The sequence below is a fragment of the Microtus oregoni genome, unplaced genomic scaffold (assembly GCF_018167655.1).
Source record: "Microtus oregoni isolate MIOR12 unplaced genomic scaffold, Mior012 000052F_ref0000163, whole genome shotgun sequence".
In the NCBI taxonomy this organism is placed as follows: Eukaryota; Metazoa; Chordata; class Mammalia; order Rodentia; family Cricetidae; genus Microtus; species Microtus oregoni.
In genome coordinates, this window is record NW_024543828.1 from 15,017,812 (window position 1) to 15,036,263 (window position 18,452).

Here is an 18,452-nt window from a genome sequence, read left to right on the forward strand (position 1 = left end):
GATAGTAAGAAACTGAATATACTCAAATAGAGAAAATATTCAGTATCTGTTGATTGCACAACAGACAATAATGCCATAAACAAGGCATTAATAGGCTCTGAGTTAATTGCTTCTCCTGAATGGACTATGTTAAGTTCCTTCACCTACTTTTACATCTGCAAAAAGTAAAATTTCAATGGTTAATATTGACACACAATTCACTGCTACTTGTTCTATTGGCTCATACAAAGATTCCATAAAAGTATACATTTGAGAATGTAAAATCCACCTTCTGGATAAAGTGGTACAAGAAGAGGAAAAGGAGAGTAATGAGGAACATTATTCCTCAATGGTAGATAGAAAGAACTCCTCAACAGGGCACACAAATTGTCACAGTGTGATCTGGTCACCAGCAGAGGCTGGCTTATTGAATGGCATGCTCAAGTAAAATAAAGGACTTGACTAGGTGTGGTGGCATGTGCCTTTAATTCTAGCAGTTGGGAGGCTGAAGCAGAATGATCTCTATGTGTTTGAAGCCGGCTTGGTTTACATAAGAAGTTCCGTGACACTCAGGGCTACAAAGTGAGACCCTGGGTCCAGAAAAGTTAAGAGGGCCTGGTATATACAATGGACAAGACTATTTTAAAAAGATACTGGCAAGAAACCCCATGACTTACAGAAACAGTTGAATTGTCGGCTGACTTTATAGGGGCATTACTTATTCTATAACAAAATCATCACAGAAATGGATAAACACATTAACCAAGTTCTAATACCAGTGGGAAAGTGTTGGGGACTATTATTTTAAGGTGTGTGACCTGTGTGTATGCTGCATTTGTTTAACTCTGTGAAGTCGTGATTCTTTGCCTGTCTAAAACACCTGTTGGTCCGAATAAAAAGCTGAATCGCCAATAGCAAAGCATAGAAAGGATAGATGGGGCTGGCAGGGAGAAAGTATAAGTATAAGGAGAAATCTGGAAGTGATAAGAAAGGAGCAACAGAGAAGGAGAGAAGGATGCTAGAGGCCAGCCATCCAGCCAGCCATGGAGTAAGAGTGAAAGATATGCAGAAGTAAGAAAAGGAAAAAAGAACCAGAGGAAAAAGGTATACAGGTTAATTACAGTTAAGAAAAGCTGACTAGGAAAAAAGTGAAGCTAAGGTCGGGCACTTATAATTAAGAATAAGCCCCCATGGCCTGGAGAGATGGCTCAGCTGTTAAAGGCTAGGCTCACAACCAAAAATAGGAGTTCAGTTCCCAGCACCCACAGCTGTCTCTCAAGTCACAAAAAAGAAGAATAAGCCTTCATGTGTGTTTTACTTGAGAGATGGGTGCTGCCACCCCCCCCCCCAACAAAAAGCAAAAAGAGTGAAATATCACACAGCAGGACAGCCTTTCGATTTCAAAGGAAATACTTTTGGAGAGGTCAGTCAGCCAATTTTTGTTCAGCAGCAATAAACATATGGAAGGGGCTAGCTCAAAAAGGGGCACATGCTGAGATACAAAGGTTCTAGGACACATGATAGTGAAGGAATGGAAAGCAAGCCCACACTAGGTGCTTGAGGCAAAAAACTAGCATGTGAGGAGCCAGCCACAATTAGATTACACAGCTAGGAGGGCACAGGCAAAAGAGATGGCAGCTGCAGTTCTCGGGACATTTGCTGCATATCTTTCTGAGGGGCAAATCTTCCAAAGGAGAGGAGTGTGGAGAGAATTTATCCCTCTGAACCTAATTCCAACCAGGAAAGAAGAACTAGAAGGTGAGTTGGAATAGAACAGCTGCTTGGGAAAAAGAAATGACACCCTCTTGTGTTTCACCATTTAACTGGATTTTGCTAGACCTTATAGAGGAAAGGAAGGTTGAGGCCCTTTGTCATCAACCCATATTGAGCTCATGGGACCTACTGTTTCTCACTTCACCATGCCCCTGACAAACTTCCTTCTCCGGAAAGAATGTGCTTTTCCTGTAGCCCACTTGGTCCAACTTTTGTTTGACTTCCTAGGCTTGGATAAAGCCTCATCTCCTTTGAATGACTGCTCTAGCTACTTTTTTTTAAACAAGATAGGCTTGGCTATTCCTCTTTTGTGCTTCCAGGTACTCTAGTATTAGCCCACAGAGGGACAGAACATAGTGGAAAGACAGTAGAGGAGAGTGGCTAAGGTCAAACTTTACAGTTCTCTACTTATTGGCCATATAACTTCGAAAATTACAGAGCCTTTGTAAGTATTAGTTATTCCTAAAATGGTCACTGGTGAGAAAAATACTAATTTCTAACGTTTGTTGTACTAATTGTGTGATAGCAAATTTTTCTTTTCTTTCTCTTTCTTTTCTTTATTTTTTGTTTTAATTTTCAGACAGTGTCTCTTTTATCTCAAGCTCATCTCATATTCATTATGTAGCCGAGAATGACACTGATCTTCTCTATCAGCCTTCTGTATTTCCCATTCTGAGATGACAAGTGTGGACCATCACACCCAGCTGATGTAGTTCTTGGGTTAGCACACAGTGAACTAGTTAGCTATATCCCCAGGTCTTCTTTTTAACTTTAAAATCAGCATAGAAAGTAGTAGGGACCATTGTGGCATTTTCATATATACGTACCGTACTTTATAATTATTTGTATGGTGGTTAATACTGATTGTATTGAGAAGCACCTACCAGACTGGTAAGGCACTTGCATTCTGGGTCTTTATTTTCAGTTAGGATTAACTCATTGGGAAAAGGTCTGTCCTGAATGTGGAGAGCACTATCTCTTAGGTTGGGGGCTTAGATATAATAAAAGGAAAAGGAGAAAGTCCATCAGCACAGATATTCCTTTTCTCTGCTTTCTTGTTTCCATGGTATGGACTACTATGCTTTATCATGACTCTGTTATGGTGTACTGAAAATATAAGCACAAAGAAATCTTGCCCCCACATCACAATCCCTGACTTCAAACTCTACTACAGAGCTACAGTAATGAAAACAGCCTGGTATTGGCATAAAAACAGACAGGAGGACCAATGAAACCAAATCAAAGACCCAGTATTAATCCACAAACCTTTGAACACCTGATTTTTGACAAAGAAGCAAAAAAAAAGAAAATGGAAAAAGAAAGCATATTTAACAAATGGTGCTGGCATAATTGGATATCAACATGTAGAAGAGTGAAAATAGATCCATATCTATCACTATGCACAAATCCCAAGTCCAAATAAATCAAAGACCTCAACATAAAGCCAGCCACACTGAACCTCATAGAAGAAAAAGTGGGAAGCACACAGCACATTGGCACAGGAGACCACTTCCTAAATATAACCCCAGGAGCAAAAACACTGAAAGAAACAATTAATAAATGGGACTTCCTGAAACTGAAAAGCTTCTGTAAAGCAAAGGATGTGGTCAACAACACAAAACAGCAGCCTACAAAATGGGAAAAGATCTTCACTAACCCCATATCAGACAGAGGTCTGATCTCCAAAATATACAAAGAACTCAAGAAACTGGTCATTGAAAGAACAAATAATCTAATAAAAAAATGGAGTACAGACTTAAATAGAGAACTCTCAACAGAGGAATCTAAAATTGCTGAAAGACACTTAAGGAAATGTTCAACATCCTTAGTCCTCAGAGAAATGCAAATCAAAACAACTCTGAGATTCCACCTTACGCCTGTAAGAATGGCCAAGATCAAAAACACTGATGACAACTTATTCTGGAGAGGTTTTGGGGTAAAGGGAACACTTCTGCATTGCTGGTGGGAGTACAAGCTGGTATAGCCCTTTGCATGTCAGTGTGGTGATTTCTCAGAAAGTTAGGAAACAACTTTCCTTAAGACCCAGTAATACCACTTTTGGGTATATATCCAAATGACATGTGCTCAACTATGTTCATAGTAGCATTGTTTGTTATAGCCAGAACCTGGAAACAACCTAAATGCCTCTTGACCAAAGAATGAATAAGGAAAATGTGGTAAAAATAGCAAGCAATAAAAAAAGAAATCTTGCTTCCATTGTTGTTTTCCAGGTAGTTTTTCACAGTGATGGAAAACTAGTGAATATACTGTATGCCTAGCATCTTGCTATGTGCTTTGCATATACTAAAGTATTCTACTGTAACCTTATAAAGTACCTACTCTTATTCTTCATTGGACAGCTAAGAAACCGAATACCAGAGAGACCACATGTGCAGCAAGTAGCAGGGTAAGATATATAACCAACTTCTTTGAGTCAAGCTCCAACACTTAGTCACCTTACTCTAGTCCCTTTGATGCTTTATGGAACATCCTCATTAAAATGTTTAGTATATGGTAAATGTGAAAGATGCCATTGAATGGGGTTGGGATTGTAGCTTAGTCATTGAACATTTGACTAGCATGTGGAATGCCCTGAAGTCAACTCTCAGCAACACACACACACACACACACACACACACACACACACACACACACAGAAACTGTATTCATTTAAACACTGCCTGGCCCATTAGTTCTAGCCTCTTATTGGCTAATTCTGACATCTTGATTAACCTGTTTCTAATAATCTGTGTAGCACCATGAGGTGGTGGCTTACCAGGAAAGATCCTAACCTATGTTCATCTTTGGCCGGAGCTTCATGGTGTCTGCTTGACTCTGCTTTCTTCCCCTCACAATTCTGTTCTGTCTTTCCTGCCTACCTATGTTCTTTGCCACCTACCTGTCAGGCCAAGCAGTTTTCTTTATTAATTAACCAATGAAAGCAACAGATAGATAGAAGACCCTCCTACATCAGGTATTCTAGGTACTTATGTTCTCCATTACACTATAAATTTCTTTATTATAATGAGTTCATCTTATTTAATATCCTCATTGCCTGTTTCATGGCAGTGACTGAATATACATTTTTTATTGATTTTTATTGAGCTCTACATTTTTCTCTGCTCCCCTATCTGCCTCTACCCTCCCCCTTCAGCCCTCTCCCAGGTTCCCCATTCTCCCAATTTACTCAGGAGATCTTGTCTTTTTCTACTTCCCATATAGATTAGATCTATGTAAGTCTCTCTTAGTGTCCTCATTGTTGTCTAGGTTCTCTGGGATTGTGGTTTGTAGGCTGGTTTCCTTTGCTTTATGTTTAAAAACCGCCTGTGAGTGAGTACATGTCATAATTGTCTTTCTGGGTCTGCGTTTCCTCACTCAAAATGATGTTTTCTAGCTCCATTCATTTTCCTGCAAAATTCAAGATGTAGTTATTTTTTCTGCTGTGCAGTACTCCATTTTCACTTAATGAATTTATAAAAGATTACAGAACTGCATAACCAAGGCAAGTTCAAATGATTGACATTATCTATAACCACAGAAACTGGAGGGATGGGAGGAGAGCAGGGAACAACTAGTAAGAACTGATGTGGGATTCCCCTTTGTATGCTGTGAATACCATTGGTTAATAAAGGACTGTCCTGGGCCTGTGTATGACAGAATAAAGGTAGGTGGGGGAAAACCAAACTAAATGCTGGGGGAAAGAAGAAAAAGTCAGTGAGATGCCCTGTAGCCGCTGCCGGGAATAGACATGTCAGAAACTTGCTGGTAAGCCACAGCCACATGGTGACACACAAATTAATAGAAATGGATTAAATTAAGATATAAGAGGTAGCTAATAAGAATCTAGAGATAATGGGCCAAGCAGTGATTTAACCAATAAAGTTTCTGTGCAGTTATTTTGGGGCTGATCAGCCGAGAACAAACAAGCAGCCTCCTACAACAATGAACCCTTAAAACATGAGTAGAACTAGAACTAGAGAAGAGCCTTCAGTCAGGACTAAGTTTGTGGCTAAGTGAATAGGGTAGGAAAATATACACTAAATGACAGATGGGGAAATTTCCACTGGTTAAGTAGGAATAGGTGCCAATAAGTGGTCATTGTATGGTGGAAGGAAGGTGGGACTAGCCTGCTAGGTAATATACCTTTATCCTCTTTAGCACTGTATCTCTCCATGATTATTCTACTTTCGTGTGAGAAATCCTTTTCTTTCTTTCTTTCTTTCTTTCTTTCTTTCTTTCTTTCTTTTTGAAACAGCCTCATGATATCACTCAGGATAACATGGAACTAGTTAGGAAGTCCAGGCTGGTCTTAAACTCACTATCCTTCAGCCCAAGCTTTCTAAGTACTAGAGGTATATACCACCATGCCTGTTCTACAACCAACCTTATATACCTCCATAGAACCAGTTATATTCCAATATCTCTGGACACAAGTGCAGACTGGAGCCTGTATGTCTGTATTGGTATCATGACTTTGTCACTTAGGATTTGCAAAACTGGAAGCAGCCTGTTTAATTGCTTTGAACCCTAGTTTCTTCATCTATACAGTGGATTAAGACTGCCTACATCATGGCTAGGGAGGGAGGATCGAGTGTGTTTGTTCATGTAGATCTGATTTAAAAGATTACTCAGATCTCAAAGCATTCAGTAAAATGCTAGCTATTTTTATTACTACTGTGAAGCTCTCTGTCTTCATGTTCCTATGCTCCTTGTAGCTTTTTGGGTCTTCATAGATTATTATTCATTCATGTCTCTAGTGCTTCATAGTTGTGACCACAATACATCCACTTTTTATGTTTTAAAGTTTTTATATTTGCCAGTGAGATGACTGAGCAAGTAAAGGTGCTTGCCCTCAAACCTGATGACCTGAGTTTGACCCTAAGAACATACATGGTGGAGAGAGAGAGAGAGAGAGAAGCCACTCCTGTGCATTGTCCTCTGACTTCTGCATACAAATTAAGGCCCATGCTCACCCCAACATGTAAATAATATGTAAATGAAAAAATGAATAAAATAAATTTTACAAATTTTGGATTTAGACTTTTTTTTGTACAATCTTCATATGTATCATTTCGATATAGCATCCCAATACTCCACTTAGCAAAGACAGAGACTGACAAAATTACTAATGCTTTGGGTGAAAATCAATGGCAGGCTTCATAGATCTTTAGATGACACAGGACTGGGAAAGATAGCTAATACATTGAAATGAAGAATCAAGATTAAGAAACAAAGTAATCCTCTGACCTCTACACTCATGCCGTGGCACACATCCCTCCCCCTGCCCTGTAAAATGTAATAAAAAAGATTAGAAACATTTCATCAGCTTGAAACAATGGGCTGAAACTCACAGATGGAATATAATAGAGATACATGTATAGCTTTGCTCTTAGGCCAAGTGTCCAAGTGCTGGATGAGAGAAATAGTGAAAAAATCCAAGGGGTTTTGTAGAAAGCTAGCTTAAAGCGATCAGTAGAGTGGCAGAGCTGGATAGACAACTACCTAATGGGTAGAACTTGAAGCAAGAGATATACAATTAATAATGGGATTGCTTCATGTCCATCCATGTTGCAAATGGCTTCCTTGTAGAATTGGTGACTCTAAATGAGTTTGCTACACTCACCAATGCTGATTTTCTGGCCTTACTGCATATTTACATGAGATAATGCCATTGTGGAACATCAGATAAAAACTCCATAGGTTATCTTATATTATTTCTTATGTTTGCATGCATGTAAATCTATCTCCAGATTAGACATGATAGTTATTACCAGTCTTCATTGTTTCAGCTATTGATGGACCTTTTGAATACGTTTATGTTCTGGGCCCCTGTATGGTAAGTACAAACCTGGTTATGATGGACGTCTCAGTTCAGTGGAGACAGAGACAGATAACTAAAATACAGATGGTTACATATTACAGAAGACGTCTTTACAATACTGTAGTGCAATACAAGAAATCCACAGTTGAAACGGGGTGAGAAAAGGCTTTAGAACAAGTGACACTGTTAGATTCTATAAGGCTAGAGAAGAGCCTGCCGATTTGGCTAGGTAGGGGCGATGGCTAATCTTAGTTGTCAGCTTGTCACAACTGGGAGGAAAGAACCTCAGCTGAAGAACTGCCTCCATCAAACTGAATGTGGGCTTGTCTGTAAGGACATTTTACCAATTTCTAATTAATGTAGGAGGTTCTAGCCCACTGTGTGCAGTATCATCCCTAGGCAGATGGGCCTGGGCTGTTTAAGAAATGTTATTGAGCATGAATATGGAACCAAGCAGTAAGTATCATTCCTCCATGGTCTCTGCTTTAGTTTCTGTCTCCAGGCGTCTGCCTTGAGTTCCTGCACTGACTTCCCACAATGATGAACTCTGACTTCAAAGTGTAAGGTGATATAATGCCTTCCTTCTCCAAGCTGCTTTAGCTCAGAGCCACTTATTACAGCAACAGAAATCTAACTTGGACAGTGGGGACAGGCACTCCAGGCAAAGGGAGTGATGCATCATGTATGAGGCCCATGCAACTGAGACAAGAAGGTTTTTTTTTCCTATCTGGGGAGCAGAAAATATTGACTATGAAGGAGAAGAATGAAAGCACGTAGAGACCCGTGTAAACTTCCACTACGGTAAAGAGGCAGGATTCACAGAGAACAGCAGACGTTGGATAGGCATGGAGCCAGGGGGTGATGAGATGATACTGGGACTCACAAAGAAATTTCCACAAGGTGTGGAGATTATTATGAGGGGGAGATAAGATTGCAGGCAGAAAGACCAGTTAAGAGGCTATTGCTGGAGTTCTTAGGATTTAGACCTGAACTTTCTCCCCGCCGCCTCCCTCTCCCTCTCTCTCTCTCTCTCTCTCTCTCTCTCTCTCTCTCTCTCTCTCTCTCTCTGTGTGTGTGTGTTGCAGGAGCTTTAGAAAGTACAACTGACTGGCTGAGTTGAAACCCTGGATGTTACGTGAAGAATATGAGAATAGTGTATGAATGTCAAATGACTGTTAGAACCCTGGCTGCTGTCATTTACTGAGCTGAGGAAATAAAAGGAAAATAAGTTAGAATGACAACATGAACATAAGTGATTTAGTTGTGGACATTCAGTATCTTGAGTATCCTGTGGAATGAAGAGCCAGGGGTTTTCAGGAGGCATCTGTAGGTGAGTGTCTGGACCACTGAAACCAGACGCAGGACTTTCAGGTTAGCATATTTACACTATCACTCCGTAACACTCACAAATGCTATGCCCAGAGAGTGAAGGTGCCTTCCCAACTGCCTCTTCCAAGAGCAGATGAAGGGCTGGTACTCCCAGTGTGGAATGTGGAGCTCAAATCAACAACAGTGTTGCCATGGAGTTGTCAGCAAGTGTATTGTGTTCCTCACAAAATACGTTTCAAGGGGAAAAGAACTTTTGCCACATCTTAAAGAACAGAAGCAATGGTATTCCTGGAGAATCATAGGGGAAAGGAAACATTGGGCAGACACCAAACTTTTCATGAGGTATCTAAACAACCTCACGTTCCCCTTCTGTAAAAAGCTGTCTTTCTGATGTTCCAGCCGAGCAGCACGCATTTTAATAGGTATTATTATCAATGTCAAAGTCAAAGTGTTTAAAAAAATTTGAATCAGAAAACCAATCCAAAGATAGGGGGAAAGTTGAAGTGACATTACTGCTAATTTGGGTCTAACATGACAATGTGCCTTCATACCTGATACCTCAGGGACATAATTTCATGTATGGCAGATGCCCATTCTTGTTGATAGTTTCTGCTAAGCAAATGATAGGATGGGAGCAACATATCCATTGGCTACACATGTGTTAATAATGATTACAAACTTGCAGGGAGGCATTTCACACACTTCCTTGGCAGAACTCACAGGGATGGAGAATGGGTGAGAGCCCAGCTTCCTGAGAAGCACCTTGCTTTCAATTGTTCTGTGCTTTGGAACATTTTTATGGGAATAATGCTGTCACTAGGTGCAAAAGACACTGCAGAATTGTGCTTTTTAATGAAAGTAGGTTGTTATGAGTTCTGTCTCCAGAGTCCTGCAAGAGAAGAAGGCAAAGTTCCTAGTGAAGAAGCTTCAGCAAGATGCTAAGTTACTGTTTTAGACTTGTGTGGCTTAACAACACAGTGCTAATTCTTGACCAAGCCACTCTGGGAGATTTTGTTCTGGCCTCTGGGAGGAGAGGTGGGCTATAGCCTGGTGGAGGTGAAGAGTGCTGCAGTGTCAATGGAATGAGCCAACATGCTTCACTCCAGCATGTTCACTGGAGAGATCATGTGGAAGGTAAGAGGGAGGAAGCATGTCTAGAGACAACATATTTGGGAAGACCTCTTCCTCTTCCCATGAGGGAGATTCACAGTGGAAGGATGCTGAGACTTCCCACAGTGAAGAGAACTTCCAAATTTTGTCTGAACATTTCTAAAATACATCTCACCTCAGATTCTATTTTCATGCCTATTACCAATCGATTGAACTGAGGGATTTTTATAACTCACTTTAGGAAATACAGCTAGAGGCAAATCACATGGGGAGGAGAGAAAACATTGATTTTTTTTCCTGTGAATATATTTGATCAAGTTAAAATACCTTTGCAAAACTGGGTATGATGGCGAAAACCTGTAATCCTAGCACTCGGGAGGTGGAGACACGAAGACCAGGAATTGAAGGTGATCATCAGCTATATAGAAAGTTCAAAGCCAGTTTGGAATAACATGAGACTTTGTTTCCAAACAACAGCAGCAGGAGCAGCACAGCAGCAGCAGAAGCAGCAGCAGCAGAAGCAGCAGAAGCAGCAGCAGCAGCAGCAGCAGCAGCAGCAGCAGCAGCAGCAGCAGACTCCTTTTATCTCTGGCCCTTTTTTGTTGTTCTTGAAATAGAGAGTTGCTGGGTAATCGAGGCTGGGCTCAAACTTGTATTCCTCCTACCTCATCCTGGAAGTGCTGAGATTCTAGGCATAAGCTACCACCCCTGACCTGGCTGTGGTTACTAAAAACTTTTCTAGAATGTTAAAGTTCACTGAACTGACCTATAGAGTAAAAGAAAAAAAATAAATCAATGAAATGGACAGCAAGATGTCCCAGTGAGTAAAAGTGCTTATCACCAAGCCTGATGGCCTGAGTTTGAGCTCCAGAACTCACATACTGGAAGGAGAGAATCAATGTCTAGAATTATGCCTGCATTTATGTGATCTCTCTCTCTCTCTCTCTCTCTCTCTCTCTCTCTCTCTCTCTCTCTCTCTCACACACACACACACACACACAAACACACACACACACATGTTTAAAGGACTCACAAATTCACTGGAATGTTATTGGCCATAAAATATTAAAATTCTAACATCCGTGGAAACATAAATTAATGCAAAATATATTAATGTTAAGTGAAACAAGCTAGCCATACCAAGACCGCATGATCTCCCCAGTATATGAAATGTAAAAGAGTTGATATTGTAGAAGCACAGAACAGAACAGTAATTATTGGATACTGAGGAAGAGTGGCAAGTGGGAAGGGTGGGAGCGGTTGGCCCACAAAAACAATGTTGCAGTTGGATCGGAGCAAGAAGTTCTGGTGATCAGTTATACAATAGGGAGCCTACAGATAAGAATAGCACATTGTACATTTTAAACTGGCTAGAACAGTTTTTGCGTGTTTCACCACAAAGGAATGAGAAATACTTGAATTGATGAGGATGCTAATTATGCAGATTTGATCATTGTACTTTGTGTGTTCATATATCATAACTTCACCCTGTACCTGCAAGATCTGTATAAATTTTATATGTGCAATTATTTGTTAAAAAACAAAAAATTGTAAAAGACGAATTCTTTGTTTCATGACTGAGAATTACGAACAAGCTTTGGGTCTCCATAATGGATCATGAGATGGACAAAGTTAATGCACACTGATGTACAATGCAGCTTCTAACCTAAGAAAATTGCATGAATTATCTGTCCTCCCTCTGCCCTTCTTCCCTCCTTTTTTTGCTTTTGCTCCTTTTAGACAGGGTCTCACTGTGTAGCCAAGGCTCTTCTCAAGCTCACGAGCCTCCTGCCTCAGCCACCCAAGTGTGTCACATCATCTAGCTGCTGCTTTCCCCCTCTTCTCTATTTCCACTATCTTTCTCAAGCTGTTTAGGGAGTGAAAAACTTCCAAAGGAAGTCTTCACAGAAGGAAGGAAAGGCACAGACTTTATCTGCCTAGAGACTGTGAACTTCTGGACAAAGAGCGATAAACTTCCTTTTACACCCAAAATGGGAGCACAGGCATTTTCAATCAATCCCCGCCTCCATCCCTAAATTGGCCTAGTAGGCTAGCTGACTATAATCTTGCCCCAAGCCTATCCACTCTATCCTAGTGTACTGATGTATTAAGACACCTTTGTCTCCTTTGCTTTGAGCTTGACTTACAGTTGTCAAGTTAATTTTGTGGTTGTGAGCTTCTAGGAATAGTCTTGCATTTTCACTTGTTTTGTGACTGCCACTCTTGCTACAAAAAGTACTCAGAAGTACATTTTTCTGGAGTTATTGCAAGGCTCTCTCTGTCTCTGTTAAATCTCTTTCTCTTCTCGTGCTACTTTCCTAGTACTCTGTGTTGAAAGAAGAACTTTCTCCTACCCCAGACCCTTTGGGTAGATCTGCAGAGAGCCCTTCTAGCCCATCGAGAGATACTGATGAAATTGCCATGGAAAATAGAACAAGAAGACAGAAAGAAGGCAAAAGAGAGATGTGAGTCTTACGTGGAGAAGGCGTTGTTCTGTCTCTCACACCGGATCCCCTTGCAGTTGTTAGGTTCATCGATAGCTTTGGTCTCATAGTAAAAATAAAGCTGGTTCAGTCCATTGGCAAAAGCCAGCAGTACTAGGCAGTAGATAAAGAGGAATTTGAGTATATCGAGCAGCATGCGTCCCAAAGAGATCTGCAGAGGCCCTAAGTGGGAGTTGGCTGTGAACAAGGATATGAGACGCAAGGAACTTAAAATGTTGGATATTGCAAAGAGCGCCTCTGCAATCAGAGTCGGGTGCCACATTTCCCATTCCTCCCTTGGACGAGAACCATTATACTGAAAAAGAAAAAGAAAACAACAGAAGTGCACAATATGAGAAGTACAGTGAGCCTTTCCAAATCTTCCCCTTTGTACCCGTCCACACACAAAACATGCACCCGACACCCAGCTTACATAAAATTCCCCCGTGCATGGCACTATTTGTTTGTCGTTTTTGCCCCATTCAATCAGTACACGGTGCTAATAACTCTCTCCCTCCTACTCTTCTCCAAATATATACCAAGCATATATACATAGCAGAAGGAATTTCGGAGTCATCATCTGCAGCAGCCACCTGGGGTTTATCAACAGACATTTCTATCTGTGAGTTTACCAGACTGTTGTTGTGTGCTGCTGAAAAGGAGCCATTGGGGTGCTCAAGCTAGGAGGGACCAATTATTCCTCTTCTTGGTGAGATTTCAATTCAGATCTATGCTCCCCCCTCATTGACTCGAACACGTGGTCAATTTGAAGCTGCTTTAGGACAATAGACAGATACAACCTCCTCAGTGTTCATTCTCGAGGCTCTGCTGCCTACAGTTTAGGGCTGATAGAGAGTCCTTAGGGAGCCTTTCTTCAGAGCTTTCTGCTGCATTTTTAGCAGTTTGTAATATATTCTACACCATTGCAAATGGCATGTCAACCTTCCAGGTAGCAAATTTAGTACTTCTCTACATAGCAGCATATGGATGTATTTTACTGTTTCTTTAACAACCTTACAAGTTAGAAAGGCCTCCCAGTGCAAATGAAGAACCAGGAAGTTGAAGGAGAAGGAATAGCCAGGAGTTATAGGGTTGGTTGCCCATTTCCAGCCTCTTGAATGCCTCTAGCTTTTGAAATGTGGAGAATAGCCTCATAGAAAAGGGTGGGATGGTGAAGTCTGGACTCCAGTTTGGAAATTGTCACTTAAAACTGCCTGTAACTTTACCTTCACAATAAAAGGCGGCTAATGTCACTCCTTCCTGCTGTATTGTTTGTGGTACTGTGTTTATGTGCAAGAGTCTCTATACTCCAGGAGGTAGGATGGTATGGAAATATAATGGACTAATTGTTAACCCTTCCCAGGGACAGAGGTGGGTTTTGCCTGGAATTCAGTCTGAAGCACCATTACTTTATACTCTCATTTAAATATCCCAGATTTCTCTAGGACTAAATGTAGATGACTTTCCTGAGAAAATGTGTTGGGGCCCAAATTATCTTGTATTTCTCAAGTGTGATTCACTTCCAACAATCAATAAAATTGATGGTGTTAAAATCAATTGTGTGTGGCCAATATTCTTCATTGTCAGAGGAATAAGAGAGACCACGACACATGTGTGCTCCTGTTTCACATAGTCCTTTTGGTGACTGAACAAGTTTGTATAATCATTGCCAAATTTTCCATATTTTCCACATTTTCCTTCAAAGAAAAAAAGCAAACTAAAAACAGTTGCTGCATCTCCGTTAGCAAGTGGGTGTTATGCTGGTCTCACAAACGGAGAAACTGAAATCCAGAGAGGCTGAGTGACTTGCTAAAGATCACACAGCAAATTTGCTGATAAAGCCAGAACCCCACATATCTCGACATTAAGTCTAGCACTGTTTCCATAAAATGTCAGTCACATGGGGGTTGATCTCACAACACAGATGTTACAAAGGTTGCTACACATTGTGAGATCTATGTGAGAGGTGGAGATTATTTGCTGACAACCAAACAGTGCCCGTGTTTTAAAATGAGAAATAATCAGATGGCATATGTACAGTCTATAATTTATTTTACTTTTATTCTGTCTCTTCAGCACAGGGAAATCTGTTACCCACAGGATGGCGAATCTGAGTGTGTAGGATACTCAGAAGTATGAAAGACAATTCCCCCGAGACATTTCTAGTTTGCATCTTATATCTCTGAAGAACAGCACCTTAGCAGGGGGATGATTAGCTCAGAGTTCATCTAGCCCAGATGTCAACAGCATTTTTCGGTCAAGTGTCAGATAGTGCATAGTTTGAGCTTTGTCAACTGAGGGTCTCTGTTACAACTTCATAACACTTGCTTCCTTTGTAGCACTAAAATGGCCAAAGACAGTACATAGGCAAATGTATGTGACAGTGAGTCAAACTTGGTCCATTGACCATAGTTTAATAACCCATATTAATTTTGTGATATTGTATTGTAAATTTTAAATTGTAACTTTTAATTACATCTAATATTGTAAATGTTACACTGTATTTCTTAGACCCTCAGGGTTTAATGGAGGCATCTCATGGCTGTTGTTGGAGTCAAAAAAGTTGACGAGATGATACATTGCTCATGCCAAACTTAGCCCTTTGGGCTGTTTTATATATTGCAGTTCTGTGTAATCTCTGCTTGATGAAATGTTTCCATAGAATACAAAACTTGAAAACCACTAATGAAGTTTAATTTGCTTATTTTTCAGAGGCAGGACTGAGGCTTTGAGAGGCAAAGGGATTGGCTGGTGGTGATCTAGCTCACAAGTGTGAGCAGGGACCAGATCCCTGTGTCCAGAGGCTAGATTTTTGATACTGGGAAGTAAATGACTTTCCTTATATTCTTTGAAATGGATTGTCATTTGAAATTGGCCTCATTTTTTTTCAAAGAAGTGTGGATTACAATCTTTTAATCCAAAAATAAAATCTGAAGGGGAATAGCCTGACATGGGAACTTGACTATGGTGTGAACATGGAGAGGCATTTGCACCTATAGTAAAGTAAATGTTGAAGAACTACCCACAACTCAGTAAAGTCCAGATTCAGTCTGTGTCTGGGTCATGGTGAAGGAGGGATAAGACCTAAGTGATATGCTAGAAGCTGAAATGCTGATGCTCCTCCATTTGAAGGGGTGTGTGGGCACTGAGGGTCAAACATATGTAGAATTCTCATGGGTTACGTTGGTGAACATCTTTTGGTTCTTGTTGCTTTAATTCCTGTGAGGTGAAGTATGTGTTGTTAATGAATTTTTTTTTACTCTAATAAATAAAGAAAAATCTGGATCTGGGAAACGGTTTAGTGGGTAAAGTGCTTACTGTGACAAGAGCACCTGCGTTCAGATCCCTAGCAGTCATGTCAAAGTCAAATGCAGTGGTACAACCCTGCTGCTTAGGAGGGGGGTGGAGACAGATAGATCCCAGGGTTGTGCTGGCCAACCCTGCTAACTGAAGTGGTGAGTTTCAGGTTCAGGGAGACACCATGTCTCAAAAAATAAGGTAGAGAACCATTGAGGAAGACATTCAACAACATCCATTCACAAATGTGGACATACATGCACACACAGTTAAAAATAAATTAATAAATTAAGGAATTTTAAAATGCCGATTCATCTCATTTCAATACAATTCTGTATTGACTCCAAACAACTGATTTGAAGTTTTCTAAGGGGCCTGTGGAATGTTTTTTGTAACTTTTTTTTTCAAGACAGGGTTTCTCTGTGTAGTTCAGGCTGTCCGGGAATTCACTCTGTAGACTAGGCTGATTTCAAACTCACACAGATCTGCCTTCCTCTGCCTTCTGAGTACTGGGACTAAAGGTGTGCACCATCACTACTGGATGTGACTTCAGTCTTCATGGTTGTCTCATCCTTCTCGGGTAATGTCTAAACTGATTGCATTTTTGTGGATGAGAGGACCACACTCTTTCCCCTTACAAGTTCTGGGGGCTAGAGAGATGGATCAGTGGTTAAGACTACTCACTGCTCTTGGAGAAGACCTGCATTCAATTCCCAACACCCACATGGTGGCTCATAACTAATTGCCTGTAATTCCAAGTTTAGAGAATAGGACCACCTCTTCTAGTCTTTATGGTCACTAAACATATGCACACAAAACACTCATACACATAAATATGTTTTAAAAATCCAAATTCTGGCTGGGTGTGGTGGTACATGCCTTTAATCCCAGCACTCAAGAGGCAGAGGCAGGCAGAACATTATGATTCAAGGCTAGCCTGGTCTACAAAGCAAGTTTTTGGACAGCTAGGGCTGTTACACAGAGAAATCCTGTCTTGAAATAAAAAAATTCAAATTCTGCATGTGACATGTCTTATTTATGCTTCCTTAGAGTGGTAAGAGGCAGACTTTCTGGGCTTAGCAGAGTGAGTTTAGTATGCTTTGTGATGGAGAAATATTTAGCTCTTTGGAAGCCTTACCAGTGAAATTGGGAAGATGGTATGATTAACTGATGCTGAGCATCTGGAGACACGTTTTAATACCCCAGATAGAAAGAATTTTTTTTCATCAAGCATTCTAAACTTTCCTGCTTAAACAAAACCTAGCAATGTCAAGATTTATAAGTTATAGTTTCTCTACTTCTTAAGGAAATATAAAAATATAATATTTTTATTAATTTTATACATGCATAGAATGTAATTTTAAGGGAAAACTATATGACTTAGCTAAAGAGTGCCATGGAGTTAACCCAGGCAGCATTAACCAGAGAGTTAAACATTGTCTTCACCAGGCTTTTCTTCTAAGAAAGTTGTAAGTATGTGTTAAATGATCACCATACACATAAGGCATACTCTTGGGCTCCTTTCAAAAATGTTTCATGAATGCATTCAATATTCATGCTCTATATAACTCTCAAGGTCTTGCAATTTATGCAATATGCATATTAGGGATATAAAAATAAACTAAGTTGTTGGAGACTTGGGGGACAGCCATATTCCCATTCTCAAAGTCCTCAAAGTGAAATTTAGTATCAAAAGCAGGACTGACTAGACATCTTGGGGAATGAATTATCAGTCTTTACTGATGGGGAAAAAACTCAACTCTAGGTAGAAGGAGCACAGCCACACATTCTGTTAAGTACCAGACCTGAACTCAGACCTGTGATTATCCCCAAATACAGGGGCTTGTGAAGAGGTGCCTGGAACATTTTTTCCTTCACACTTGTTTCATTTGGCTTGGGGAAGGGCTGTATCTCTGTGGATGAGCAACCAGACATTACCCACTTACAGATGTCATTAAAAATTGAAATTGTGCACATTTTAAAACAATTTTCTGGATAACCTAAGGTGCTCATGCACAGGGAAAGGATCAACGTGATGGGGTGTGCACAGTATATATATTTTCTGAACTGGTAGAGGGATACTGAAAATTTGGGGTTTGTAACTGATCAAATGGTTATCTTGACAGAAGAAGTAATAAAGAAAGCAGAGGCTACTGTAGACCTATGTGCCACACAGCTTCTGTGGTTTTGCTGCTTCTCATATGAAGAATGGTGAGGGAAGTGGTGATGTTTGGCTTTGCGAACCAATGACTCCGAAGGTAAAGGAGAGCTGAACTTACCTATACCAGAGGTACAACTATAGAGGAAAAACCATTTTATTCTGTATGTCTCCATGGGGAGGAGGAGTTCCCAATGGATATGGCATGGGAAAATGTTAATTACATATGCAATAACTGGTTTTACTAAAGTGAAAACAGTTAGAGGCTTTGGGAGGAAATGGATTTAGTGAATTCCCTGGCCCTACCTCTATCAGCGTGCCATCTCCTTCAGAAGAACGTTTTTGATGTTTAAGCACTGAAAGGTGAAGACAGCTCTACCATGAAGTCTGAGAAGCTTAAGGATTCATCTGAAAAAAATTTTTGTTCTTCACTGCTTTGCTTAAGTAGACACTACTTAAAGACTATTGGGTCTCTGTAGGATTTTCTAACATTAATGGAACA

The 18,452-nt window shown here is 40.4% G+C and overlaps 1 protein-coding gene across 1 annotated transcript in view; it reads right to left on the minus strand.

Moving 5' to 3' along the window:
• The window catches only part of LOC121437522 (short transient receptor potential channel 5-like), a 146,404-nt gene that overhangs the window by 41,330 nt on the left and 86,622 nt on the right, over nucleotides 1–18,452 (minus strand). The window contains exon 5 of the mRNA XM_041637388.1: nucleotides 12,489–12,811. Coding sequence (XP_041493322.1) covers nucleotides 12,489–12,811 — 323 coding nt within the window. The remainder of the gene's footprint in view (nucleotides 1–12,488; nucleotides 12,812–18,452) is intronic.